Raw genomic sequence first — 26,127 nt, 5'->3', positions numbered from 1 at the left:
TTCCAAATTCCATGCTGGCGGCTAGCTGTTGCCTGTTTTGGGTCTGGATGTCCGACAGCTAGGCTGGTGGGCTTCATGGTCCACGTAGCAAGCAAACGACGGAGGGAAGCTAATCTGTCCGGTAGTCTTCAGCATGATATACGTCTCGCAGTTCTTTCCTTCCTGCTCAATTGACCGCGTCTGTTCGTATCAGTCTATCTTTTCATATTGATTAATTTACCTAGGGCTGTATATTGATATGCATGTAGGTTCAATAATGAATACTTCAATAGTTCAATGCTTTACTTTTAGATTTCTATTAGCCCCGTTTAGCAGCCTGTTCGTTTCGGCTGGATTGGCTTATAAGTCATGACTGAAAGTACTGCTGACCGGTTTGGTGTGAGAGAAAAATATTGTCCAAGCCATAGATTATAAGCCAGATACGAGCAATCCAGCCGAAACGAACAGGTTGTAGATCCTCGATATTGAAATTTATATCCGATAATCATAATTTAGACACATATTAATTAAGTTGTCTTTGGAATATATTTTTACACTACATTGTAGGGGAGCGAGCCGAAGAACGTGCTATAAGTTACAGAGTAGAAACATAACACGGTGATCTATAGAATTAACTTGTATCTCCCACTCTACGAATTTGAGATAGTCTTTGTACGTGAACTTTGAAAAAGTTGTGGAACATTAAATTCCTAATCAAATAGCCTAATCCATCGAGTAGATTCTAATTCCTCCTAAATAAAAGGATCCTAATGTCTCCTTATATTTATTGATCACAAATAATATATATTTATTTTCTCCTTAGAATTTCATCTTAATGTAAAGCCGCCACACTTGAAAAATATTTCAGCCTCCGCCACTGTTTGCATCATGTGATGTCTCTGCTTCTACCCGTAGTACTTCCTTGGTCTAAATTGCTATGAGATTTGTATCGGTCAAACTTTTTTAAACTTAACTAAGATTTGCAATAACAACATTAGCATCTCAAATAATTTTATTATAAAAATATATTCAACGATTTATCCAATGATATTAATTATACAGCACAAATATTAATATTTTCTTATATATGTAATTGGTTAAAGTTGGAAATATTTTTTTTATAGAAAATGACACTCTTTGTGAGGACGATAGATTTGTCGACATGATGAGAACTGCTCAAGCCAAAGGAAACAGGGACTTTTTCTTTGTCCACGCAATAGTCGAAGAGAATTAATGCAGCACAGTGTGATGAACTAACCTCTTTTATTAAAAGAAATGAAACAAGACGCAGTCCCCTGAAAGTCAAAAATCTTGAGAGGAGGAAAGGCAGAACTAGCCATGGTCCAGTCGTACTCGCGTGCGCGCCACCCGATAAAGCAGGCGATGTCTGACTGGGCGACAGCGATGGTACTTGCCCTTCGAAGAGAGGGGAGCGGCAGCCGACGCTCGGCGGCCCCCGGCGGGCAGAGGTAGAGAGGCAGAGAGCCTGCGCTTCCTAGGCTAGTCCCAGCGTCTGGTTCCTTCTCAGCTGTTGGCCGCCCATTCGTTGCCGATCCTCTCGCCGTAGGCCGAAAATGGCCTGTCCATGGCACTGGAATCGTACGCGCCCGTTAATTCGCCGTGGACGTCAGTTGGCAGCGTTCAGTGCGACTGTACAAGACGAAGAACTGGTAAAGGCAAGGCAAAACCCTGTGTGGTTCAGCTGACGCGACCAACAGTGAAGCTTTATTTATTCAAGGATTGATGGATCGACGAAGCTTGAGAGACTAGTACAAGCCGTGCAAAGCCTATGCTCGCTCAATCGTGCAACTGTGGCTCTACAGCCTGTTCGACTGGTGCTGATATAATCGTATACGATCGTGTATTATTACTACTGACTGGTTTGATGAGAGAGAAAAATACTATTTTGGCTGAAAATCTACGATCGTTTACGACCAAGCAAACAGACCGCTAGTTAGCACTATGATGAATGAATAGTCCTTTCTCCCAAAAAGGAGCAGTAGTCCTGCTAGGATAGTAGGGTTTTTCTCTTTTTGATTTGGAAGGGCGTAGTAGACCTGGACAGACGTGACTACGCTGGCACGAGTTTGCCCACACGGCTACAGGGGTTTTGTGTGTGTGGGCGTGCGTTTTGAGAGCGGCTGCACACACTTCACCAAATGTGTGAGGCCGTGGCCCATATTGACGCCCAACTCGTGGGATAACGAGGCCCGTAAATGTAGGGCCCAGTTACAAGGGTAAGAGGCCCAGTTACACGGGTAAGAGCGAAATGGTGTCGCCCGTGTATCATAGACAGCACAAATACACACGTTGATCTGTTTCAGCATTTCAGGTGCGAAGTCGTCAACTGTCGGCTGTCACCAAATTTCTGTAACGGGCACTATATATATGCAGTTATACAAACAAACAAAAAAATCCAGAAAATTTCTCCAAGCAGCGCATAAAAAACTATCGTAACAATATATGCAGTATTGCAGAGTTACTGACGTTGATTCATGCTTTAAGACGCACTCATCATATAGTCATAAGTGCAAATGCCACCAATCATCGCCGATCCAACCATTCGATGAATCCTACTGGTACTAGCTGCGACTAATCATCTCCTAATCCTAATAATAGTCATAAAGCAGATCATGTCGATGCGACAGTACATAAACGGAAAAGCTAAAACACACTCGGGTCTAAATAATTTTTCTTTAAAAATGCCAATGCGTCCTTAATCCATGCAGCGTACGTAGTTCGTTGTTCGTCTACGAGGAAGATGCCGCCGTGAAATCGACGTGGTACACCTCGGTCATGTCGGGCTGGAACAGGCCGAAGTGCTGCTCCACGCCCTCGGGCTTCTGGTTCTCGTTGAACATGGCGAAGACGAAGGCCTCCACGGCCTTTCCGGGCCGCCGCGGCGTGCCGCGCCCGCTCCCGACGTGACGCACCACGTTGTTCACGTACGCCGCCGCGTTCCCCACGCTGGCGCCCGCGCCGCCGCCGCCCGACGGCCACCCGGTCTCCGACACCACCACGTCCAGGCCCGCCGGCGCGCCGGCCCTCTCCAGCGCCGCGTACACGGCGTCCACGATAGCGTCGAACATGTTGCCGTACGACGCCCCGCCGTCCGTCACGGCCGCCGACGCGGACTGCAGCAGCGCGTAGTCGAGCGGCACCGACGACGGGTCGGCAGAGTAGGCGAAGTAAGGGTACACGTTGACGAGCAGTGGCGTGGACCTGGACGCCAGGAACGACGCGATGGGCGCCATCGACGGCAGCGCCGCCTCCGAGAAGGCGCCCTGCGACGGCGGGTACGAGGACCCCAGCACGGACGTCGACACGGCCGTGGTGACCCGCACGCCGCCGTCTCCGCCGAGCCCCGCGGCGCGGAGCGCGGACTCGAGGTTTTGCATGGCCGGGAGGAAGTAGGAGGCGAGGTCCCCCGGGATGACCTCGTTGCCCGCGGCCACGTAGCGGAAGCGGACGGCGCCGGCGAAGGGCTGCACGTAGGCCTGCACCCACGACGCGGCGAACGAGGGGTCGGAGGCCAGGCGGGCGAGGTCCTCGTTCAGGGTGCCGAGGACGACGCCCAGGCCCGAGCCTTGGAGCGCCGCGAGGACGGTGGTGTCCGGGTGGAACAGCCGGACGTCGGTGATGCTTTTGGCCTTGCACAGCCCGATCACCTTGTCAGGGGACGGCAGGTTGTTGGCGATCATGCCATAGTTCACGCCGATGCCTTCGACTCCTGCACGAGACAACTCCTGAACAGTAAGTAGAGAACGACTGATCAAAGCATGCATGGATTAACCTTCGAGCTGTTAAAACTAACTCAACAAAAAGACAATGCAATTCATGGACGGAGTATGTTATCACTAGTTAATCTCGTTGAATCTAACCTTTCTTTCTCCCAACATGGTACAATACAACTCCTACCAGTTTGTTGGTAGATTTCTTGCAAATTGTGTACTAGGTTGGGGAAAATTAAAACTCCTTTCAATTCCTTGACTTGCTCTGAGGAGGAATAGCTTTTTTTGAAATTGGAAGTGCACAGGCTGAAATAGAAATTGTACTTTTGGATCGCTCCTTTGTGGCTATCGCCAATTAAGGCGTGCATTGTAGTACTGCTGATCTTCATGAAGGGCTATATATACTCTGTTGATGTTTCACTATCATAATTGAACACATAACTTCAGATTGACAGGCGAACGAACATGGCAACAAGAACCCGTACAGAAATTAAATTAAACCAACCATGGCTAGCTGATCCATGGAGGAAGGAGACCATCTGTCAAGAGGGTTAGACGAGAGAGCCCGACCATGCATTAACGTGAAGTCATGAAGAGCAGAACAGTGACAGCAACACTCCAGCAGCAGCTTAGAACAAATAAAATAAAGGATGTTTACTGCGTAAGGGCCTGTTCAATTAGCTCATTCCAGGCAAGGAACCATTCTAGGTTTACTCGCTTAGTATCACTCCGTTCTAAATTATAAATCGCTTTGACTTTTTTTTAGTTCATCCATTTTGCTATATATCTAGACATATTATTATAATATCTAGATGCATAGCAAAATGAATGTACCAAACAAGTCAAAGCGACTTGTAATTTGAAACGGATGGAGTACAAATTAAGCTAGTTGTTCCAGCTGGATTTTTTCCGGAGAGTGATTCCCTGCTAACCAAAAGGGGTTTCTCGACGGGTATACCAAAACAGAGGTACAGTCACAGGTAAGAGCAACAGAGCCAGAACAGGCTGTAATGGCTAACAATCCACGCTAAAAGGTTATCCAAGAGCTCTCGTGAAACGGAAAGGTACAGGTGAAAGTAGACACTAATCTTTAATGCCTCGGCAGAACTCCTGCCGCTTCTGTTCAGAAAGAAAAGATAATAAAAGAAACCACGCAAACAGTATCTGACATTTGCAAGAATCAATTACTCGCCGAAAGAAAAGAAAAAAAAATCAGCCTATGTAACGTTGGGTCTGTTCTCATGTTCCTACCAAGAAGCAATGCATGTACTGCTAACTACGGCACCGTATACCGAAGACGGTTGATATCGCAACACCTTAGAATAGATGTACATATACAACATGTTCGCTTGTTGGTTTCAGCCATGACTTATCAGCCAGTCAACAGTGTTTTCCTCTCACAACAAACCAGCACTAGCCGAGCTTATCAGCCCAGAAACTAACCAGCGAACAGGCCGACAGTAAGAACGAAATTAACCTCATAATAATTAAATTATTATGTGAACGAAAGTAAGCCAAATTCACCAGCTAGCAGCAGCCAAGCGATGCACTCATCACCTGAGAAGGACAACGAGAGTAGCAAGCTGCAGGCGGTGATCCACAGAGCGGCGGCGGCCATCCTCATCGCGGTTCCTGGTCAGGCTTGGAGCAGCACAGGCAGTTTCTTTCTTTCTGCAAAAATCTCTCGCTTCCTTCTGAGGCTTTGTCCCCCAAGCTCCACCTCGGCACGCACGGCTCGCTATATATAAGGCCGGGCCGTGCAACCACCCATTGGCCACGACTCAATAGGCCCGTGTGTCAAGGGTCAAGACTCAGGCGGGCACCGAGACGCACGGCCTCAACGTCTACGTGAGTCGCGATGCGGTTGATGCGATGACGCCTGATGGAAACTGCACGTCCGCCGTCGGGACTTTCCCTGCCTGGTCTCCCTCCAGATTCAGCAGGTTCGGTGCTTCGACGGAAACCTTACTTCTCCATTATGGTCAACAACAACAGTCATTTGGGATGCAATCTGCTGAAAGGAAAAATTTCCCGCTTCTTTCGTGCGTGTGCCTTATTTGGACCATATAAGGATTTATATTAACGTGAAACTTACGAACATCTTGAATTTTGGAGAAACTTTAAAAGGAGGTCTGCTATGGTTACAGCACTCAACACATCGACTCGAGCCACTTCGACACGCAGATCGCGGAATGGTCCGATTTTGCCAACTAAACTGTGAATGTCAGTGCAAATTTTACACAAAAACAGTGTCTTCCAGAAGAAAAATGAAAACAATAGAGGGAACTTCCTGGGCGTTTTGCCATTTTCATAACACGTTTGATCAAGAAGAAAAAGCACTTCTGTTGGCAAACCAACGACCCAAATTTCAAAAAAGAAAAAAATGGCCCACAAAGATGGGCCGATGCTCTTTCATTTTGCCTCACCAAAACTGTTGCGAAAATCAAATTTATTACCTTCTTTAATTAAAAAACAGTTTTAAAAAAAAAACTCAATCCGCGGTAGCTAGACAGCCCCGGGTATTCTGGTTTAAGAAGAAGAACTTCTTACGCAGATCGAGAAACCCCCCACGCAGATCGAGAAAACCCCCACGTAGATCGAGAAAACCCCCCAAACTCTTGCCCCATCCATACACAGCGGCACCGCAGCCCCGTGAGATGAGCTGGCCACAGACATGTGCTTTGGACGTGGGGCAGACGAGGGAGTTTTTTTACCTCGCTCGGAGAAAATCTCCGAAAACAACGTGCGGGTGCACCACACCTGGGGTTCGAACCCGCACCGCGAGGGTGCTACTAGACTTCCCAACTTTCAAATTGGGGACAACAACATGTGCAACTTTACGAAGCAAAGTGGCACCGCGGGGTTGCTTCGTAGGGCCTCTTTGATTATTTGGGACGAAGTTGCCATGACCAAGCGTAAGTGCGTCGAGACAATTGATAGGTCCCTACAAGATATTATAGAATGTGCTTTACCATTTGAAGGAAAGATCATGGTATTTGGTGGAGACTTCAGCCAGGTCCTTCATGTGGTCCCACGTGAGACGAGAGCACAGATAACTGATGCTACAGTGCAAAGATCTTATTTGTGGGAGAAAGTAAGGAAAATAAGATTGTCACGTAACATGAGGGCACAATCTGACCCTTGGTTTTCAGAGTACCTGCTACGAATTGGAAATGGAACTGAGGAAACAATTGGAGATGACTATGTTCAACTCCCTGATGACATTGTCATTGGTTATACTGACATGGAGGTGGCAATCAACAAACTCAGGGTGCGTTTAGTTCTGAAAATTTTTGGCTTTTGGCTACTGTAGCACTTTCGTTTGTATTTGGCAAAAATTGTCCAATTATGAACTATTTAGGCTTAAAAGATTCGTCTCGCCAATTACAGGCAAACTGTGCAATTAGTTATTCTTTTTACCTACATTTAATGCTCCATGCATGTGCCGCAAAATTTGATGTGATGGGAAATCTTGAAAATTTTTGGTTTTTGGGCGGGATCTAAACAGGGCCTCATTCAAGATGTTTTTCCATCACTTGAAGAACATGCAACATCAGCCGCATATATGAGCTCTCGTGCCATTCTATCGACAAAAAATGAATACGTTGATAGGTTGAACACAATGATGATCGATAGGTTTCCAGGTGAGGAAAAGGTTTACCACAGCTTCAACACTGTTGTTGACGATCCTCAGAATCACTTTCCAATTGATTTTTTGAACTCGATAACTCCAAATGGCCTCCCCCGCACGAGCTAAAGCTAAAAAACAACTGTCCTATCATCCTATGATTCTTCTCCGTAATCTTGATCCTAACAACGGATTGTGCAATGGAACAAGGTTTATGGTCAGAGCATTGCAAGACAATACAATTAATGCCGAGATCGTTGATGGACAGCATGTACGAAAAATGGTTTTCATACCGAGGCTCCCATTGGCTCCCTTGGGTGATATTTCCCTTCCTTTCAAGTTCAAGAGAAAACAATTCCCACTGCGGTTAAGTTTTGCCATGACCATAAATAAATCGCAGGGACAAACCATCCCTAACGTTGGGATCTACCTTGGGATCTACCTTCCAGAACCTGTGTTCTCGCATGGACAACTTTATGTTGGTTTATCAAGGGGGATATCAAGATCAACAACAAGAATTTTGGCTAAACCAAAAGAAGAATTGGATCCTACAGGGAAGAGCACCAAGAATATTGTTTATAAAGACGTCCTGATCTGGTGATTAACGGTGGGTATGATTTTCCGGCCAGATGGTGTAGTCATACTGGGAGGACAGTGTTGATGTACTGAGCATAAATATGACATTCACATGGTGGGGGTGAAGATGCCAGCGAGATGATTTATATTTGGGTGATTTGGAGATGAGCTGCATGCATAAAGTGTTGTTCTCTTCACTCTGTAGCTTCAAATGATTTTTCTTGTGCCAGGTTCCCAGATAGATTCTGCAAAGGCTTTTGCTTCACTTGTAAACCTTGCCCTAATTCCTCAAGTGCTCATGTACCTCCAGACCTCCAAGTCCTACTTAATGACTTAAGCAGATTGTAAAATACATGGTTCAGGCTAGACATAACTTTATTATGCCTTGTTATTTACCAGTTGCATGAAACCTGTTGCCCTAAAAAAATGCATAAAACTTGATTATGAAATAATATCAATAAAGTCGTGACGTTAGCACATGCACTGTACTAGTATTTCTATAAGCGATGTTGGCTGACGTAAAATCACGTCAACCTTACTACACATGTCAGCAACCCTTGCAATAATTCAGGAGTCAATTAGACTCTATCAAAAGAGTTGTAGAAATAAATTTTCATAAAGAATATGCAAATATAATTTTTTTCTGAAAATATGCATTTAAAAATACTGAAATATGATTTAATCTAAGAAAATTCATAGAAAATTTGTTTTGACTCAGAAAAAAAATGAAATCAGCTTTTTTTTTCTAAAATCATGCCCTGCGTCATACAAGGCTACTAATATTTACAAGCTAAATAAATACCTTCTCAGATTTTACTAATGTTACAACAACAATTACAGCGTGCATAAACATAAAGCAACTCACAAGATCGTCTAAGTTCTAACCGATAAGGGAAAGGGAAAGAAAAAAACTTCTAGGTTTTCACATCTTTTGGTTGACCAAGAAGAGATGGTCGGTAGAGTGAATGGCCTTGTGCCATCTCAATTCTTTCGCGTGGATCATACATTGTCTCATCTCTTATAGCCTGAAGAATCGAATCAGCAGGACGGTCCCTGTGAATATATGTAAACAGACAAACTCAGTCAAATATCAGAAAACCTTTGAAACATAAAGTAAAATAGCTGGCACACAGGCAGGGGCAGAAAGAACCATGCCAATCAGTATGCAAGGGTTAGTAATATAGGTTACTGACATAGGTAATCCAATGAAAATGTAACTGGAATAGAGTATGTGGCGTTGGTCTTAGGTCCTAACCTCGTGATCAAAATCCTATGTAGTGCTTTTAGGATTGGGCACATCTCAACTGGCGCAACAGATCTGTTGGCTTCTGGATGCATGACACTTAAGCTATCCTGACTAAGAAGCTCATAAAACGCCTCAACTGCAGAGACACCCTGAAATGAAATGGCAAGAGGATAATTCGTTACATGAATCATTTAGGCATATTCATGCAGTTCTTTGAAGTTTAGATGTCAATCAAAATTAAAAGGGCATACCTGAATGGTCCCTTTTCCTTTAATGCTGTCACCCATTTCTAATGTCAATTCGCCTTTAGCTAACTTCTGCCCATACCATGCATTACGACCTTTCAACAATGTGACATAAGTGTCAGCTAATAAGGGTCCAGCAAGTTTTTCAGGTTCTTCTGACAGAAGGTGTGTGATGTAGATCATCTCAGATGTGCAAAGTGCAAAGTAAACGGATTTGCTGGTTGCACTCTCGTTGGTTAGTGCAGCTACCATACCTGCAAGATATCAGAATGTTCAGCAAATTAATGAAATCATAGGTCACTTGGGGGTGTCACTGAGCGCCAAGCTATGTGCATAAAATAAAGTTCACTGCACCATGCATTTCTCATCACTTGTTGCCTATTGAATCTTTCTTATAAGTGACATCAGTTAATTAAGATGCTATGACTTACATTTTTTTTAGTTTCCTTAAGGCAACACATTCGTAGGAAGCAGGGTATCAGAAAATTCTACGAAGCAAAGCACTGACTCAAGAACATTAATTCAAGTTGGGAGGAAACAGTAAAAAATGTGGTGGGGTGGCATGTTGGTGTTGTAAGGGTTTCCAGCATGTTCGAGAAAAACAGGAAACAGTGAAAAAGACAAATAGAAATTACCAGCACCAATGGCATACACATTTTTTAAGCCACCCATGACTTCATGAGTGATGAGATCACTGTTATCCCACACAATAAAATGAGGCTGCCTCAAAAACTTTGCAAGAGGTTTCCTCCATTTGTCAGCTCCACAAATACGGGCATTTGCATATTCTTTGTTGTAAATTTCAGAAGCAATATTAGGCCCACCGAGATAAAGTATGTTCTCCAATGGAACTCCAGCTGTATTATACCAACAGTCCATAATAAATCATACAAAGTCAAAGAGGGGAAAACAAATATTAGAAGGAAGCATGAAACAAATATATATCTGATTTGATATGGATAAATACGTATGAAACACTACAATGTTTTGTATGCAAAAACAGGAAACTAGAATATGAGTCAGGCAGCTTCTGGTTAAGCACTATCAATTGGCTCACAGGATTGCTAAAGCAATAGAAAACTTAAATGGGCCTAAATGCAGGATGATTGGACAAACAATTGGTTTAATCAAATGCCTTTCTCAAATTGTTGAAGAAACTTATCGAGAATATCATGTGAAGTCTAGCCATAAAATGAATGTAGCTGTTTGTAGATGTCTAGATGACTCTACAGCACTCTGCAGAGGTTATCAGGAACCATTGTTGCAATTACAACTTTCTACTGGTAGACACCAAATGAAGACAATTCCATTCACATGTGAGTTGTCTTTGACAACATAACTGAAATACTAGTTCTAATGAAATTTGAAGCGAAGACCTATAATTGCAATTGAATATTGAGGTACCAGACTGAATAAGCTAAGGGCAGAGCTCCAAATTCGATATAACCGAGGAGAGCCACAAATAAAAACAGAGCCCGGTTTGAATTCAATAAAGAAATAGCACGATTTAATGGTTAGTTAGACGAAAGGTCGAGGAACCTCACTTGCATTGCTAATCATCTGCGTGGGAGTTATGATCCGTGGCAGTGGATCCAGCGAGGCCTCTATTCCCTTGGCGAGGGAGATGATGATGGGGGCAGTGATCCTCTCCTTCCAGTACCTCCCAATCTCCCCGAACACCTCCCTGGTGTCGGTGGACGGCACGCCGTTGACGACAATGTCGGCGTCCCAGACGGCCTCCTGCAGGTTGGTGACGACCTTGAGCGGGCAGAGCGGAGTGTCGATCATGTTGAGGCAGAAGCCGTCCCTGAGTATCTCGTCGGCGTAGAGCGTGCGGTCGCCGAGGCGCGCCTCGACGTACTTGAGGTAGGCGCAGCGGCGGATCAGGCGGCGCAGGACGTCCTCGCGCGCGTTGATGACGTCGAAGAGGTGCTCGGCGGTGGCACGGTCGACGGCGCGGCCCGGGCGGCGCCAGATGCGGACCTGCGCCTTGTCGCGGAGGTGGCCGTACGCGTCCTGCAGCAGCGCGCAGAAGACGCTGCCCCAGGCGCCCGCCCCGACGCCGACGATCCGGAGCGGGTCGCCGTCCGCCTTCCCCAGCTGCCGCCGCAGCGCGTCCAGCTTCTCCTCCACCACGGCCGCCCCGTTCGCATGGCCGTCCGGCTGGCCCAGCCCCTCCGCCCCGCCCATTGCCTTGACCTCCTCCTCCGCCTCTTCCACTCTCGCCTCTGGCCTCTCGCCGCAAGCAAAGGCAGGCTACATAACCCGCCCGGTCTGACTCGTTCGGCAGAAGAGACGGGGAGGGCTGGATCACGCGACGCAAACAAACCCAGGGAGAGAAAGGAACGGACGGCTTTTCTTTTAGCAGAAAAAACGAGCTCGGATCGACGCGAATTCGGGTGGGTTTGGCCGCCGAATCGCAGCGAGGTGGCAGAAACAAAGCGTCGGCCGGAGAGCCCGAGGGAGGCGGGGCTTGCTGCCGGCCCGGCCGCCTCTGTCGCGGTTGCCGGTTGGGTTCGTGCGCCGGTACACGTCGCCTTCGCCTCGGGCACTCGGCTCGGCCAGATCGGCGCCTGCACAGTGCCCACGAGGGACGAGGCAGAGAACAGTGACCTCGGCCGTGCGAAAGCGAGTTGGTTCTACGGCGAGGTGGCACGGGTGGGGGTTGGTGGAGTAGACCGGTTCGATGATTTTGAATTTTTTATTGATGATGGATCATCATTCATCACCACGGTTGGTGACGGCGGCGGCAGCTGCCCAGCTCGGCGCGGGCGCGTCGGGCGTGTGGCGTGTGGCCATCACGTCACAGGAAATGATGGTTCTGCAACAGTTTTTTTACAGTCATTCTGGTCTGATTTTCTCTCTTGGGCCTTGATTAAATTGCAAATTTTTGCAATCTGGACACTGTAGCACGTTTCATTTGTATTTGACAAACTTTGTTCGATCATAGACTAACTAGGCTCAAAAGATTCGTTTCGTGATTTACAACCAAACTGTGTAATTAGTTATTTTTTTTACCTATGTTTAATGCTTTATGCATACGTCCAAAAATTGATGTGATGAAGAGAGAGTGAAAAAATTTGAAACTTTGATGGGATCTAAACAAGGAGGCCTTCAAGAAATTGAATTGCTATGTCAATCAGCTAATAAGGCCATGTTTAGTTCGCCTCAAATTCCCAACTTTAACACTATGTAAAAAGAAGATTCCCCGTCATATTAAATTTGTGGTACATGCATGTAGTACTAAATGTTGACGAAATCAAAAACCAATTACACAGTTTGGTTGTACTCTGCGAGACGAACGTTTTAAGCCTAATTAGTCATCGATCGGACAATCATTACCAAATACAAATGAATGCTACAGTACGCTACAGTGACCTACAGTGTTTTCGGCGGCGCCAGATTCAGGCAACTAAACATGCCTAAAAAAACCACGAAATGTCGTGCGTAAACATCTGTCCAACAAAGGCGAAACTTACACGAAAACAGGCAGCGGTTCCACACTCAACTGCACCGGAGAGGTACGAGTACGATTGTAATAGAAATTTGGAGCCAATAAGCGCCCTGTTTTTTTTTTTTTTTTTTGCTTGTTAAGCTTATAAACCGTATTTGTTTTAGCCGACGAAGAGTATTTTTCTCTCGCACCAAATCAGTTCAACAGTCCTTTCAGTTATGGCTTATCAGTCAAACAAGCCTAAACGAAGAGGGCGATGGTCGCTGCTCGGGGTCCATTAGTTGCATTAAAAATGCAGTACGAACTTGATCCAAACACTGATATATAGGCCACGTTTAGAGGGTGTTTAGTTGGGTGAATTTTAGATTTTGGGCTACTATAGCATTTTCGTTTTTATTTGGCAATTAGTGTTCAATCATGGTCTAATTAGGCTCAAAACGTTCGTCTCGCGATTTCCAACCAAATTGTGCAATTAGTTTTTTTTCGCCTACATTTAATGCTCCATGCACGTATCGCAAGATTCGATGTGATGAGTACTGTAGCACTTTTTTGGAATTTGGCCTGGCAACTAAACACGGGCTTAGTTCCAAAAACTTTTCCCAAAAGTGCTATAGTAGCCATCACATCAAATCTTGCGATACATGTATGGAGCATTAAATGTAGACGAAAAAAACTAATTGCACAGTTTGGTTGGAAATTACGAGATGAACGTTTTGAGCCTAATTAATCCATAATTGAATACTAATTACCAAATAAAAATGAAAATACTGCAGTAGCCAATTTTTTAAAATTTGGCCAACTAAACAAAAGGCCATAATATCGCGACATGATTCGGATAACTTTTGTACAAGGAGCGGCATACACCTACTCCCCAATCTCGGTCGTCAAGACAAATTTGGTGAGCCAACTCTACGGCCAAGTTCCAAGAGTGGTTGATACTTGATACTGATTGTACTTGATGTACTCCTGATGGGGAATTGACTTCGCGAGAAAACGCAACCCATAAACATCAGAGCTAGGGGTGTTTGGTTTCCCTCACTAAATTTTAGTCCATGTCACATCGGATATTCGGATGCTATTTAGGAGAACTAAATATGAGTTAATTATAAAACTAATTACATAGATGTAGGCTAATTTACGAGACGAATTTATTAAGCCTAATTAATCCACCATTAGCACATATTTACTGTAGCACAACATTGTCAAATCATGGACTAATTAGGCTTAAAAAATTCGTCTCGCAAATTAGCCACAATCTATGCAATTAGTTATTTTTTCGTCTATATTTAATACCTCATACATGTGTCCAAACATCCGATGGGACAGAGACTAAAATTTTCCTGTAGGAACCAAACACCCCCTTAATTACCAAACTGTGTGATAAAGTTTGCTTGCAGGGAACAAAGGCGAAGATGAAATTTCGACTTTGCTCGGAGAAAACTGACTTCGCTCGAAGTAAATAAAAGGCTGCAAGAATTTGGGAGCCAACACTACCGGAAAAACGTCCTTCGCCGAGATCCGAGTTTTTTGCCGAGAGCAAAAACGCGGGCTCTCGGCAAAGAAAACGTTTGCCGAGCGTGGCTCTCGGCAAACACCGGCCGTCGGCAAGTGACAGGATTGCCGTGGGCCTGCATCTCGGCAAGCAACAGCTCTCGGCGAAGTGGGCCGTTTTGCCGAGAGCCGCGCTCGGTAAAAAATGCCCGTCGGCAAAACGGTCCTTTGCCGTAGGCTGCGCTCTCGGCAAAATCAGGCTCTCGGCAAAACATTGAAGCGGACCCATAACCGTGACCTACCCTGACGGCGTCACCGCTTTGCCGAGAGCCCCTCCGTTACTGCTCTCGGCAAAACTCTTTGCCGAGCGCCGCTCTCGGAAGATATTTGATGTGGTTTCTATATTTCATGTGCATGTGTTTCTCTTCTCCTAACTCTCTCCAATTAAATTATTTTTTCTTTCATATGCTCCAAACTTTTTTCTCTATAGACATACTACAGGTTGTACTCAATATTAAAATTTTGTGTATTTTTATAATTATTTGCTATATATAATTAATTAATTGCATTTCAAGGAGTTTTTTAATCGATTAAAATTTGAACAGCGATTGATTTAAACACGGGAAAAAATTAAGTAGAAAATGATATTCATGCTATTTATGCATTATTGAGGGCAAATAACATCTTGTTGACGTTTTTTTTCACCTTTTATTTTACGAATCGAAGACCACGAACATATGTCGCCCAACGATTTAAAAATTCTTAAAAAAGGAAACGAAGTCGGAAAATTGTGATATTTGCAATGAAGCCATGGTATCACACTTGGAGGCTGTGGTAAAAAATTAAAAATGTTTCGCACAAGTGGTTGCGTATGATTCTTACAATCTGAGACATCTCCGAATAAGTTTTATAAAGTTGAGAAGGATCCATTAGGATTTTTCAAACAATGTCACGGTCGAATTAGTTCTGGAGTTCCAAACTTTTTGTATAGCCATTAGAGAGCATAAGTTGTAACACGGCAAAATTTCGTATTTTCCGGAGCCATTTGCTGTTTATTAATTTTTTTTGGATATTATTTGCCGAGAGCTTCAGGGGATTGCTCTCGGCAAAGGCTCTTTGCCGAGAGCAACTAGGCCCGCTCTCGGCGCATATTTCTTTTTTTTTACCTGGCCTGGATCAATGGTTTGCCGAGAGCTGGCTCTCGGCGAAGAGGTTTGCCGAGAGCTGCTCTCGAGATTTTTTTTTAGAAATATCATTTTTTGTTCAGTTTACCGAGAGCTACTCTCGGCAAATAATAATTTTTATTTTATTTTAATATTTTTTTGTGCAGTTAGCTAGTTAAAAATTCGAACGAAATTTGAAAAAAAAATAATTTTACCGAGAGCCGGATATGGGGGCTCGGTTTGCCGAGAGCCTCCCAGATCTGGCTCTCGGCAAAGTGGCTTCACCACTTAACCGTTTCGGCGCAGCCCCGCAAGGTGAACCGTTTCAGCCGCAGCCCCGCCGCCGCCGCAGCCCGCCACGCCCGGTCGCGCGCGCTACCGCCGCCGCTCCGCCCGAGCCTCGCCGCCGCCGCAGCCCGGCCAGCCCGCCACGTCCGCCCGCGCGCGCCGTCGGCGGCGGCCGGCCCGCCCCAGCCCCGCCACGCACGGCCGCCGGCGTCTCGCCCCCGCACGCCAACGACGCAGTCATTCGTCCCGCCCCCGCAAGCAGAGGAGCGAGGAGGAGTGGCGCGCCGTCCTCTCCCCCAAGCAGTTCTGCATCCTCCGCCAGAAGGGCACCGAGTCAGTACTCTTCCTCACTCCTCCTTTTTCCCTAAGCGACTACGGCGGTCTGGTGCCTTGTTCTTCCGTCGCGGCCTGCGCGAACCCCCGGCTGCTGGAGGCTGAAACCATTCCCCTCCCGCGCCTAACCGTGGTACAGCTATTACCGCGTTTCCTTGTAATGGATTATTCTTTCTTCCTCTGTTGTGGAATTTGGTCGCCATGGATAACCCCAGTTCCCCACACTGCATGAACTGGGGTGAGTGCGCCTTAGGAGTCAGGAGGGGTGGAGGTGGAACAATAGACTGTCAGAGGCAAGAACCTGAAAATGCTAGCCACTAGATTAGGGTGGTGTTTTTTTCCCCAGTACTCCTTCCGATTTCTGTGCGTTCAGATTATACGCATTGACGATTTCCACAATGAACATTTTGATATCACATTATGAGAATATGAGCTGTTCGTGCCTTTGATCTTGGAGGAACGCCTACTTATAACATTAACAACTGATGCTTTCTCATCATTGTTTTATGACTTCATCCTTGTTCTTACCTAATATTTCCATAACTGAACTTGATGAATCTAGCTTAGGAGTTGAGTTTTGTGTTTCTAGTTGTATGTTACTCCTACATGTTAAATGCTATGATATGATAAATAATTTAGCTCCAGTTTACTAATTATGGTCTTCAAAGTAGTTGACATAGACCTCGTACTGCTTTCCTATTTGTTGTTCCCCCATAAACCAAGATTTACTTTGGTACGATCATAGCTATACTAAGAGTAAGATTGATTTGAAAACTTCTGCAAGAACCTGATTATGGCAAGAACTATGTCAGTATACAACAGTGTGTGTTTTGAATTAAAGGACCAGGAAAATATTTTTCAATCATAGAAATGTGTTAGTGACGCTCATTGATCTAGTGTGTGTGTTAATTTTCTGCTCTTTGGATAGCTGGATCTAAGGATTTTTCCCCCTGTATTTTGATTAGTGTTTGTTGCACTATTTGTTGGGAGATTTAAGGTTTGTGGTGTTCCTTTCCTACTGTGTTGGTTTATGCCAAACGGTTTCTGAAACCTTAATCCAAAGATGACCTCTTGCTTTAGTTCGGCTACACGCTGCCTCTTGAGAAGCTGTAACTCCTTGTACTCTTCCTTGGCCGAGATGATGGCCTTCACCTTGTCAATGACGTCTTCCTTCACCTTGGTGCAAGGGTTCACCCCTTTGTTGGGGATCTGGGATAGGTGGAACTTGAGCTTGCTGATGCCGCCGTTGAGAACCTTGTGACAGAACCTGCACCTGACCTTGTTTCCATCCAGCTTGTCGCAGTACTCCCAGCAGGCGTCTCTCTCCCGCACTGGGGCAGTGGACAGTGAAGAACGTGCAGGAAACAGGAACGCAGCACATTAGCATTGATACATGAACGTTTTGGGTTATAGATGGTGCAATCAGAGCAGGGAAATTACTTTATGGTGTGGCAGCAGGGCTTCAGACTGGTATCTGCAAATGAATAAATGTAGGGTCCATAAATGTATTAGTTTTCACGTAAAAAGAAAACTGCTCCTGATGAAATGCAGGTATCGTAACTGATACAGGGCATACTCGGATCAGCGATTACTGTGCCGTCTACGAGCATCGGAAGGTAAAGAAAGAAGATAAGATTAATGCATCTGACCAAAGAGCAGTACCTGAAGGTAAATACACAATATCAATGTTGATTTCTTCTGAGATTGGGTAGGCTTAAATTATTCTTGTATCTGTCAATGTACTTGATGTCGTACAGGTGCCTCCTGGCTGGTGCGCCAATAAAACGCGGGCCTGGCAGATGATGGTCGACAGGTGGGTGAGTGGCAATTGGGCGGATAACCACACCGTCCTCCGGGAACGACGTTTCCTGATGCCAGGTGTATCACACCACCAGGGCAACCTTAACATCCACGAATTCGGGGCTAGATGGGTACGTGACTTGGTGTAGCTTCATTTATTCTTTCAGACGTTTATTCCTGCATGATTTATGATCGTCTTGTTGTTTTTCTTGCAGTTGGCTGCACATCAAAACCAGCCATGCGGAGAGCTCAAGTCATGGGTTCTGGCCCACAAGGGCAAGGCGACAGACAACATCAACTGGAACCCAGACGACCCAGCCGAGTCGTTCACCAACGAGAGCATCCCCGAGCGCATCAGTCAGTACACCGAGGTGGCAAGGGGAGTCCATGGGGCAGACTGGGATCCGCACACTGCGGACATTGACGGCGACATCGTCATGAGGGTGGGAGGAGGCAAGAAGCATGGGCGGTACCTCATCGGCAACAGCACGCTCGACCCGCACACCACTCCCACTCTCTCACAGGTCCGGACAAGCAGCACAAGCGGTAGCGTGCCCATACGCCCAAGGCAGGACACTTCGACGCATCGTGTGGCAGTACTACATGTTATTTCTGTTTTATTCGTCGTTCATTGGTTTTACATTCCTCGAAATTGCTTGTAACAATGCGGTGAAAAATTATAGGCCCAGGTGCATGCGCTCGAGGAGCATAAGGCTAGGGTGGAGGAAGAGCGATAGAGGGAGCGGAAGGCTGAGCGACAGAGGTGGGAGGCCGAGTGGGCGAGGTTTGACACCTTGGCTCAATACGTGGCAAGTCTTGGCGTCACGATGGGTCGTCCAGCGCCACTAGAGCTGTTCGCTCCTCCACCGCCTTACCCATACCCACCTTACTCATACGTGAGTTCAACTTCTCTAACAAAAGCTCTTTTACTGTACATGTCGGTCATCGTGCCGTTGATGTGATGGGAGGCCTTCGTGCCGTTGATATATATGTGTGCCGGCCATCGTGCCGTTGATATGTGGTGGGCGGCCATCGTGCCGTTGGTTTTCTTGCAGGTTTTGGAAACCCCACCGTGCAGGGGAGGTGCTGCCGAAATTTTGATGTGTCTAGGCTTAGATTACAATTTTATACCTAGTTCAGCAAATTTTGACTTGTCTACGCTTAGATTACAATTATATGCCTTAGTATTACTATAATTACTAATTTTTCTTCTCCTTTGTGTAGAATCAATCGGCGGGTTCGAATGATGTGCCTGAGCAGCCGTCGTCGGGAGGGTCGTGGCACCAACCGTATCCACAACTTCCGCCGCATCAGCAACCGTCGGGAGGGTCGGGGTACCAGCCGTATCCACACCTTTCGCCGCAGCAGCAGACGCCATCGGGAGGGTGGGAGCCTTGGGGGTGAGCCTGTTGTTCTTCATCATGTATTAGCACTTTGTGACATGAACTTGTGTGAGATGAACTTAGCACTTTGAGATGGACATGTGTCGTTGGATTTGAGATGTTTAGATGGATTATAATGTGAGACATGTGATGTGGATGACATATTTGTGATATATGTGATGTGGATGATGTGTTATATTTGTGAAATATGTGTTGTTGAAGCTGGAAATATAAACAAAAATAAAAAAATGCTCTCTAGACTCTTTGCCGAGAGTAGGGCTCTCGGCAAACCTGCCTCTTTGTCGAGAGCTTGGTGGTCGGCTCTCGGCAAACCTTTTTTTTTGAAAACCACCTCGGCCGTAAATCTTTTTTTAACAATTCTTTGCCGATGGTCGCTCTCGGCAAAGAAGTTCTTTGCCGACGGTCGCTCTCGGTAAAGAAGCTGTCACACCGTTAGCGGTCGTTTGGCCGTTACTAGGGCGCGCCAGTTTGCCGAGAGCTAGAGTTTGCCGAGAGCCTTGACATTAATCTCGGTAAATATTTTGCCGAGAGGGGCTCTCGGCAAAGAATCCTTTGCCGGTAGATGTTTTGCCAACGGCTCTTTGCCGAGAGCTGCTCTCGGCAAATAGTTTGCCGAGCATCAACTCGTCTTTGCCGAGAGCTTCGGGCTCTCGGCAAAGGCCGGGAGTCCGGTAGTGGAAGACATCTTTTCGACTTCGCTATAGCCCACGAAGTCAGAAGAAACTAGTACAAGAGTTTGCAAAGATGAAGATACAAAGACATGATCAACGATGATGGCTTTGAAGTATCAACAAGGCAAATTGAAGAATGAAGTATAGAATAGTGGAAAAGACAACTTTGTCCCTGTAATTTAAAGGGGTTGTATTAATCTAGAGAGGAATATAATGGTCATTTTATATAAATTACGAAGGCTATGACCTATATAAATACCCTATCTGAGTACGATCATAAAATGAATACAACTTTACACTTGTGTTCAAATTCGATGTTTGTGTGATTGTTTTACCCAACAACTCCATTGCAACTACTCACAAGAGACACTGGATGTCCCGTTTCAGTAAACCAAAGATTTTCCAATTTCCCAAGTCAGTTAAAGTTTTGTTCACTAAATTATGTAGTTGGTGGTGAGAATACGGATACAACATTTCAGTTGGGTGACTCTTTTGATGACACCAATAGGCGCTTTGTGCGGAGAATTCAAGAATCCGATGTCAGAGAGGCATTAAAAAGGATGAAAGGAGGTAAGGCGATGGGATCGGATGATATCCCAATTGAGGTGTGGAGATGCCTCGGGGACATAGCTATAGTATGGCTAACCAAGCTGTTCAACCATATTTTTCGATCGAACAAGATGCTTGGCGAGTGGAGGAGAAGTATATTGGTACCGATCTACAAGAATAAAGAGGATATTCAAAGTTGTACTAATTATCAGGGAATTAAGTTGATGAGCCATACTATGAAGCTATGGGAGAGAGTTATCGAGCATCGCTTGAGAGCAATAACGTGTGTCTCTATGAACCAATTTGGTTTCATGCCCGGAAGGTCAACCATGGAAGCCATTTTCTTAATAAGACAAGTTATTGAGCGGTATAGGGAGAAGAAGAAGGACCTACATATGGTTTTTATTGACTTGGAGAAGGCTTATGATAAAATACCAAGGAATGTTATATGGTGGGCTTTGGACAAACATAAAGTCCCAACGAAGTACGTCGGGCTCATTAAGGACATGTACAACAATGTTGTGACTAGTGTTCGAACAAGTGATGAAGACACGGATGACTTTCCGATTAGGATAGGACTACATCAAGGGTCGGCTTTGAGCCCTTATCTGTTTGCCTTAGTGATGGATGAGGTCACAAGGGACATACAAGGGGATATCCCTTTGTGTATGCTTTTCACGGACGATGTAGTGCTAGTTGATAAAAGCCGGACAGAAGTGAATCAGAAACTGGAGTTATGGCGGGAGACTTTGGAGTCCAAAGGTTTTAGGCTCAGTAGAACTAAAACTGGGTATATGAGATGTGACTTCGTCACTACTAATCGGGAGGAGAAAGATATTAGTTTGGAATGTCAAGTAGTGTCTATGAAGGATACCTTTCGATATTTAGGATCAATGCTACAGAGAGACGGGGATATTGATGAAGATGTTAGTCATAGAATCAAAGCAGGGTGGATGAAGTAGCGCCAAGCATCTGGTGTCCTATGTGACAAAAGGGTACCACAGATGCTAAAAGGCAAGTTTTATAGGACGACGATTAGACCTGTTATGTTGTATGGTGCAGAATATTGGCCTACGAAAAGACATGTTCAACAGATAAGTGTCGCGGAAATGCGTATGTTGCGTTGGATTTGCGGTCATACAAGAAGGGGTCTAGTTCGGAACGATGATATACGTGATAGATTAGGGGTAGCACCAATTGAAGAAAAGTTTGTCCAACACAGGTTGAGATGGTTTGGACATGTCCAATGGAGACCTCCAGAGGCACTGGTGCCGGTGCGTAGTGGAATCCTAAGCCAGGATAGTAACGTGAAGAGAGTCAGAGGAAGACCGAAGTTGACTTGTATAGAGGCAATAAAATGAGACTTGAAATGATGAAATATACCCAAAGACTTAGCCTTAGATAGAAGTGCTTAGAAAACATATATTCACGTGTCTGAACCTTGATTGCTTCTGCTGAGTTTCAACTCTAGCCTACCCTAATTTGTTTGGGACTTAAAGACTTTGTTGTTGTTGTATAGTTTCCTAGATTATTTGATTATCACAAAGAGCACTTGCCGCTTTAAACAAACATGAAGATAATTCTAAGCTGAGGGTATGCCCGTGAAGCTGAAACGACACAAAACAATATTTTACATAAAGCTATTCACAGGGCACAAGAAAATAAATCTCGAGTTTCAGCTTATGAGAAAAATGTCTATATGCTAAGTGTTTTGCCTTGCAGCTCCGGCATCGAAGCACGTGGCTTGGAAATGTTGCTCGGCAATGTATAGAGATGGGAGGAACGCCAACAGTTCAAAAGATGATTATTCAGCTGCCTAAATGTGGCCTTGTTACAAAATACAATATTCGACAAACTGAGGTTGTCCATGTCACTTGTATGGTGCAATTATCCTCCTTCGCCGTTTTGGAGTCTCCCGCTTAACATACATCTTCTCCATATCATTTAGTGGACGGCTTGATCCATCAGGCAAGCTGATGAACTTCCAGCCCCCTCCTGCACCACGCTTTCCCTGAGAACCAAGCTTTTCGACCATGTAGCTCCATCCATTGTCTGGCCGGCGCCGGCTGTACTTGTGGCACTTAACCTCCCCTGCCACCTGCAGTCCAACATATGATTTGTCTCATCTTACCATTCAAATTTTAATTATGAAGTCGTATATGCAATCAACAACAGCGAGACAGTTTCAGCTATGGTTTTTGTGGCCATGACATAGATAAATAATAAGATCCAGGTGTGTAACGTAACACATTCGCACTGAACTATAACAGATCAGATTGCTCTTCAGAAACGTAAAGCTGGTCCTATACATGATGGAGATCAAAAGTGTCTACCTTCTTCTTGTTGAATTCCAAGCGCTGAACAAATTCCTCATACAACATTTGATCTTCTTTCACTGAAATTTCATATAGAACCTCATCAGGATCTCGTGTTGTGCCATCCCAGCCCTCTGGCATCACTTTGAAGTCAGGTTTATATGGAAGGGTAGCTACATGAAATTCCCTGTCATGAGAATTGAAGAACCTGCAGGAGAAAAAGAAAAGAAGGTTCAGATGTTGCATACTGTTGACATTCAGAAAAATTATTACTTCCTCAGGTCAAAAGATATGTTGTTTAGAACAAGATTTAGTTAAACCATAAAAACAACAAACACCAATAACTTCTTCTTTTTTTTAGTTTGGAGACATGCATGATATATGTGTATATTTGTATGAAAAAACACTTCCAAAATCTCATAAATTTGGAGGATTTTAAGAACACATTCTAGAAGATATTAGCGGTCAAAGATACCCATGGAAGATCGTGCAAAGTCAAACATGTATTTGTACGTATGGCAAACAATACTGTACACATTAAGGGTGCGTGTGGATAGACACCCTCGCATGCCTGGCCATAAATTGGTCATTGACCGTAGGCTGGATAAGAGTTTGGATCCCAGCCACGTTTTGGCTTGCTCAGCACCGCATGGCCAACGTGTAATTCACTCTGCAGCCGACGCGCGACCCAATTCCTGGGCCGATGATTCGGGCGCCTAAATTTGGCTAGCCAACTGATAATTAGGGCACAGAACGGCAGCAACCAAACGCACCCTAATTGCATATGTTGATATCATTTAGAATAAAAAATACAAGGAAAGATACTCGTGGCACATCAATCACGTGCAATTACCTCTGCACAATCTTAATATTTCAAATGACTACGGTTAGAAAATACAGATTTATCTTCCACAATGATATATTGACTTTCACTTCTCATTAGAGACAACAACAACAACAACATAGCCTTTCACTTCTCATTAGAGAAATACAAAGAATAAATATATTGGAGAAGTTGATATGACAATGTCTATCAAGCACTAATGACAAAACTTACATGCACATCACATGACAAATGAAACGCTGCAGAAATCCAATACTTCCATTAACAACTCCACAATATGATCAGATATGTACGGTTTGTACAGAGACATTTTAAAAATTAATTTGACAAGATTGAGCGCATCAAGTTTTTATATATGCCAAATACCTAACTGAGTGCACCTCATACCCTGAAAAGAATTTGTCAGTCACTTCATTTCTTTGACTACACATCTAATCATATATTCAAGACAGAGTGCCAAACTACAGCGTCCATTTTGAAGAAGTTACAGGTTTGTTTTCCTTACCGTTTAGTTCTAAGTTCTAACCTAAGCATTGCAAGTGTGGTTATGGTTTGGAGCAGTTGATAATTCCATCGATGGAAATTTGCATCGTGCAACAACTCAGTGACCTTACTCTCTTTGCATTTCTAACAAATTGGTGACGTTAACCGATACCCATGAGTTTATGTATGTTTCTAGCTTATTTAGCACTTTCAGTTGTTCCTACTTAAACAGGCCTAAACTATAAGGAACTGGACTATATATATAAAACAGAAAACCAAATCAAACGAACTATTTGACGTACTCTGGGCAGCTGTCGAGCAGGATTTCGATGGAGTCGTCGAGCGGCTGGCCCCTCTTCCTCTCCTCTTCCTCCTCCATCTCCTTGAGCCAGAGGATGGCGTGCACGCGCTGTCGCATGACGCGGAAGTCCTTCGCGAGCCGCTCCACGGTGTAAGTCGCGGGGTCCTCCTTGTGCAGCCGGTACATCTCCTGCTTCTCCGAGTCCTTGAGGTACGAGCCCCGAGCGCCCGGCTCTCGCACCTGCTTCAGCAGCGCACAGGTCTCCCGCATCCGGTCGTCCCATGAATCCACGAACGCCTTCGCCTCGACATTGCTACGCTCCAGATCCCGGATCATCTCGTCCCACTCGTCCATGGAGCGAACGGCCGCCTGCTCACGGGAGACGGGCGCGGACTGAGAAGGGACCGGGTGGCCGACGGAGGGCGAAGGGACTGGGCGGCCGACGGAGGGCGAGGATCCGTCGAAGTGGTCCTTGGTGAGGCCGGTGGACCAGGTGGAGCCCCATTCGTCCCCACCCCCGCCCCCGCCCTCGCCGCTGCCTCCTCCGGGGAAGGAGGAGGCGCCCCATTCGTCCCCACCTCCGCTGCCCCCGGAAAAGGAGGCCGAAGAGAGGAGGCGGAGGAGGGAGGAGATCCGAGAGGACGCAGCCGCGGCCGCGGCCGGCGGCGCAGGGAGGTGGCCATGGAGGAGGGTTTTGCGGAGGACGAACATTTTGGGGTTCCTCTGGCTCGAGTGGGCTGTTGCTCTTCCACGGTTTCAATGGTAGGCGAGTTGCCTGAGCAGAGCGAATCAGGCAGAGGCCTGGCCTGGCTTGGGAGGCCCAGTTAATTTGGTCCACATCAAAATTGCTCTCTTCCCTGAATAAAAATTTCGCCCACTTAGGAACTAATTCATGTTTAAACATATAAATTTAGAACCGATATTGATAAATTTTGGTTTTAGTCCTTTCTCCATCTGCGTTCAAACAATTCAAAAAATTTAAATTCCAAAATATAAGAAGTCCAAGCAGAATTTAAATGATTTCAAATGAAAAAGGCATCAACTACAAAGTTGTATATCTCATCGGGATCTACAACTTTGGTTTGGTTAATTCACCAACCAAGTTCTTTTGAACAGTTAAAAATATTTGAATTTTGAAACATGAGAACTTTAAACATATAAATTATATTTTAAATAAATTTAGATTACATATAAATTAAATATTTATCAATAAGTAAATTTAATATATATAATTTGTTCATAAATATCTAAAAACTAAAATACTTGATTAAGTTCATTTTTAGTCCCTCAACTATTGCCTTTGTCTAACTTTAACACCTCAACTATAAAAATCGTTCAATTTTGACTCTCGAGGTGGTTTTGAGATGGCCCTGTGGTCAAAATTTAATAATTATGATAGGCGAGCGTCAAAGTTAGATGGTTTGGGCGAACTGATCCTAGATCAGTTGGTTGGGTTACTTGTGGTGGAACCTGTTCACCCAGGTTCAAGTCCTCGATTTGTCTTTCGTGCTCACATTTTCCTGGATATGATTTTAGTGGTAGGCGACGTCACCGTCGACAGCGAGGCGCCTGCGGTGATTTCGTGAATATCGAGATTTGCCGGCTCAGTCTTTCGGAGATGCTTATA

The 26,127-nt window shown here is 45.1% G+C and overlaps 4 protein-coding genes across 5 annotated transcripts; 1 reads left to right on the top strand and 3 right to left on the bottom strand.

Annotated features, from left to right (window-relative positions):
- Nucleotides 1–2,475: 2,475 nt before the first annotated feature.
- LOC136453157 (putative glucan endo-1,3-beta-glucosidase GVI) lies at nt 2,476–5,412 on the bottom strand. Its single transcript, XM_066453734.1, has 2 exons — nt 5,268–5,412; nt 2,476–3,709 (listed from the first exon to the last, which is right to left on the bottom strand). Exons 1-2 carry the CDS (start codon nt 5,332–5,334, stop codon nt 2,730–2,732), a joined length of 1,047 nt encoding a protein of 348 aa, XP_066309831.1. The 5' UTR covers nt 5,335–5,412; the 3' UTR covers nt 2,476–2,729.
- Nucleotides 5,413–6,615: 1,203 nt separating this feature from the next.
- Nucleotides 6,616–7,939, top strand: LOC136455166 (uncharacterized). The gene is made up of 2 exons (XM_066455304.1): nt 6,616–6,981; nt 7,739–7,939. The coding sequence occupies exons 1-2, from the start codon at nt 6,616–6,618 to the stop codon at nt 7,937–7,939; spliced, it is 567 nt and encodes a 188-aa protein (XP_066311401.1).
- A 704-nt stretch (nt 7,940–8,643) lies between these two features.
- On the bottom strand, nt 8,644–12,055 carry LOC136453156 (probable glycerol-3-phosphate dehydrogenase [NAD(+)] 2, cytosolic). 2 transcript variants are annotated; one of them, XM_066453731.1, is made up of 5 exons: nt 10,950–12,052; nt 10,041–10,262; nt 9,412–9,659; nt 9,170–9,309; nt 8,644–8,967 (listed from the first exon to the last, which is right to left on the bottom strand). In XM_066453731.1, exons 1-5 carry the CDS (start codon nt 11,593–11,595, stop codon nt 8,829–8,831), a joined length of 1,395 nt encoding a protein of 464 aa, XP_066309828.1. In that variant the 5' UTR covers nt 11,596–12,052; the 3' UTR covers nt 8,644–8,828. The 2 variants fall into 2 exon arrangements, with proteins under 2 accessions (XP_066309828.1, XP_066309829.1); XM_066453732.1 differs by lacking the exon at nt 10,041–10,262 and having other exon boundaries at nt 10,950–12,055.
- A 10,131-nt stretch (nt 12,056–22,186) lies between these two features.
- LOC136453155 (protein GAMETE CELL DEFECTIVE 1, mitochondrial-like) lies at nt 22,187–25,244 on the bottom strand. Its single transcript, XM_066453730.1, has 3 exons — nt 24,502–25,244; nt 22,891–23,080; nt 22,187–22,655 (listed from the first exon to the last, which is right to left on the bottom strand). The coding sequence occupies exons 1-3, from the start codon at nt 25,209–25,211 to the stop codon at nt 22,428–22,430; spliced, it is 1,128 nt and encodes a 375-aa protein (XP_066309827.1). The 5' UTR covers nt 25,212–25,244; the 3' UTR covers nt 22,187–22,427.
- Between the last annotated feature and the right edge of the window lie 883 nt (nt 25,245–26,127).

The sequence above is a fragment of the Miscanthus floridulus genome, chromosome 5, assembly GCF_019320115.1.
Source record: "Miscanthus floridulus cultivar M001 chromosome 5, ASM1932011v1, whole genome shotgun sequence".
NCBI lineage: Eukaryota > Viridiplantae > Streptophyta > Magnoliopsida > Poales > Poaceae > Miscanthus > Miscanthus floridulus.
This window is presented reverse-complemented; position numbering and strand designations above follow the sequence as displayed.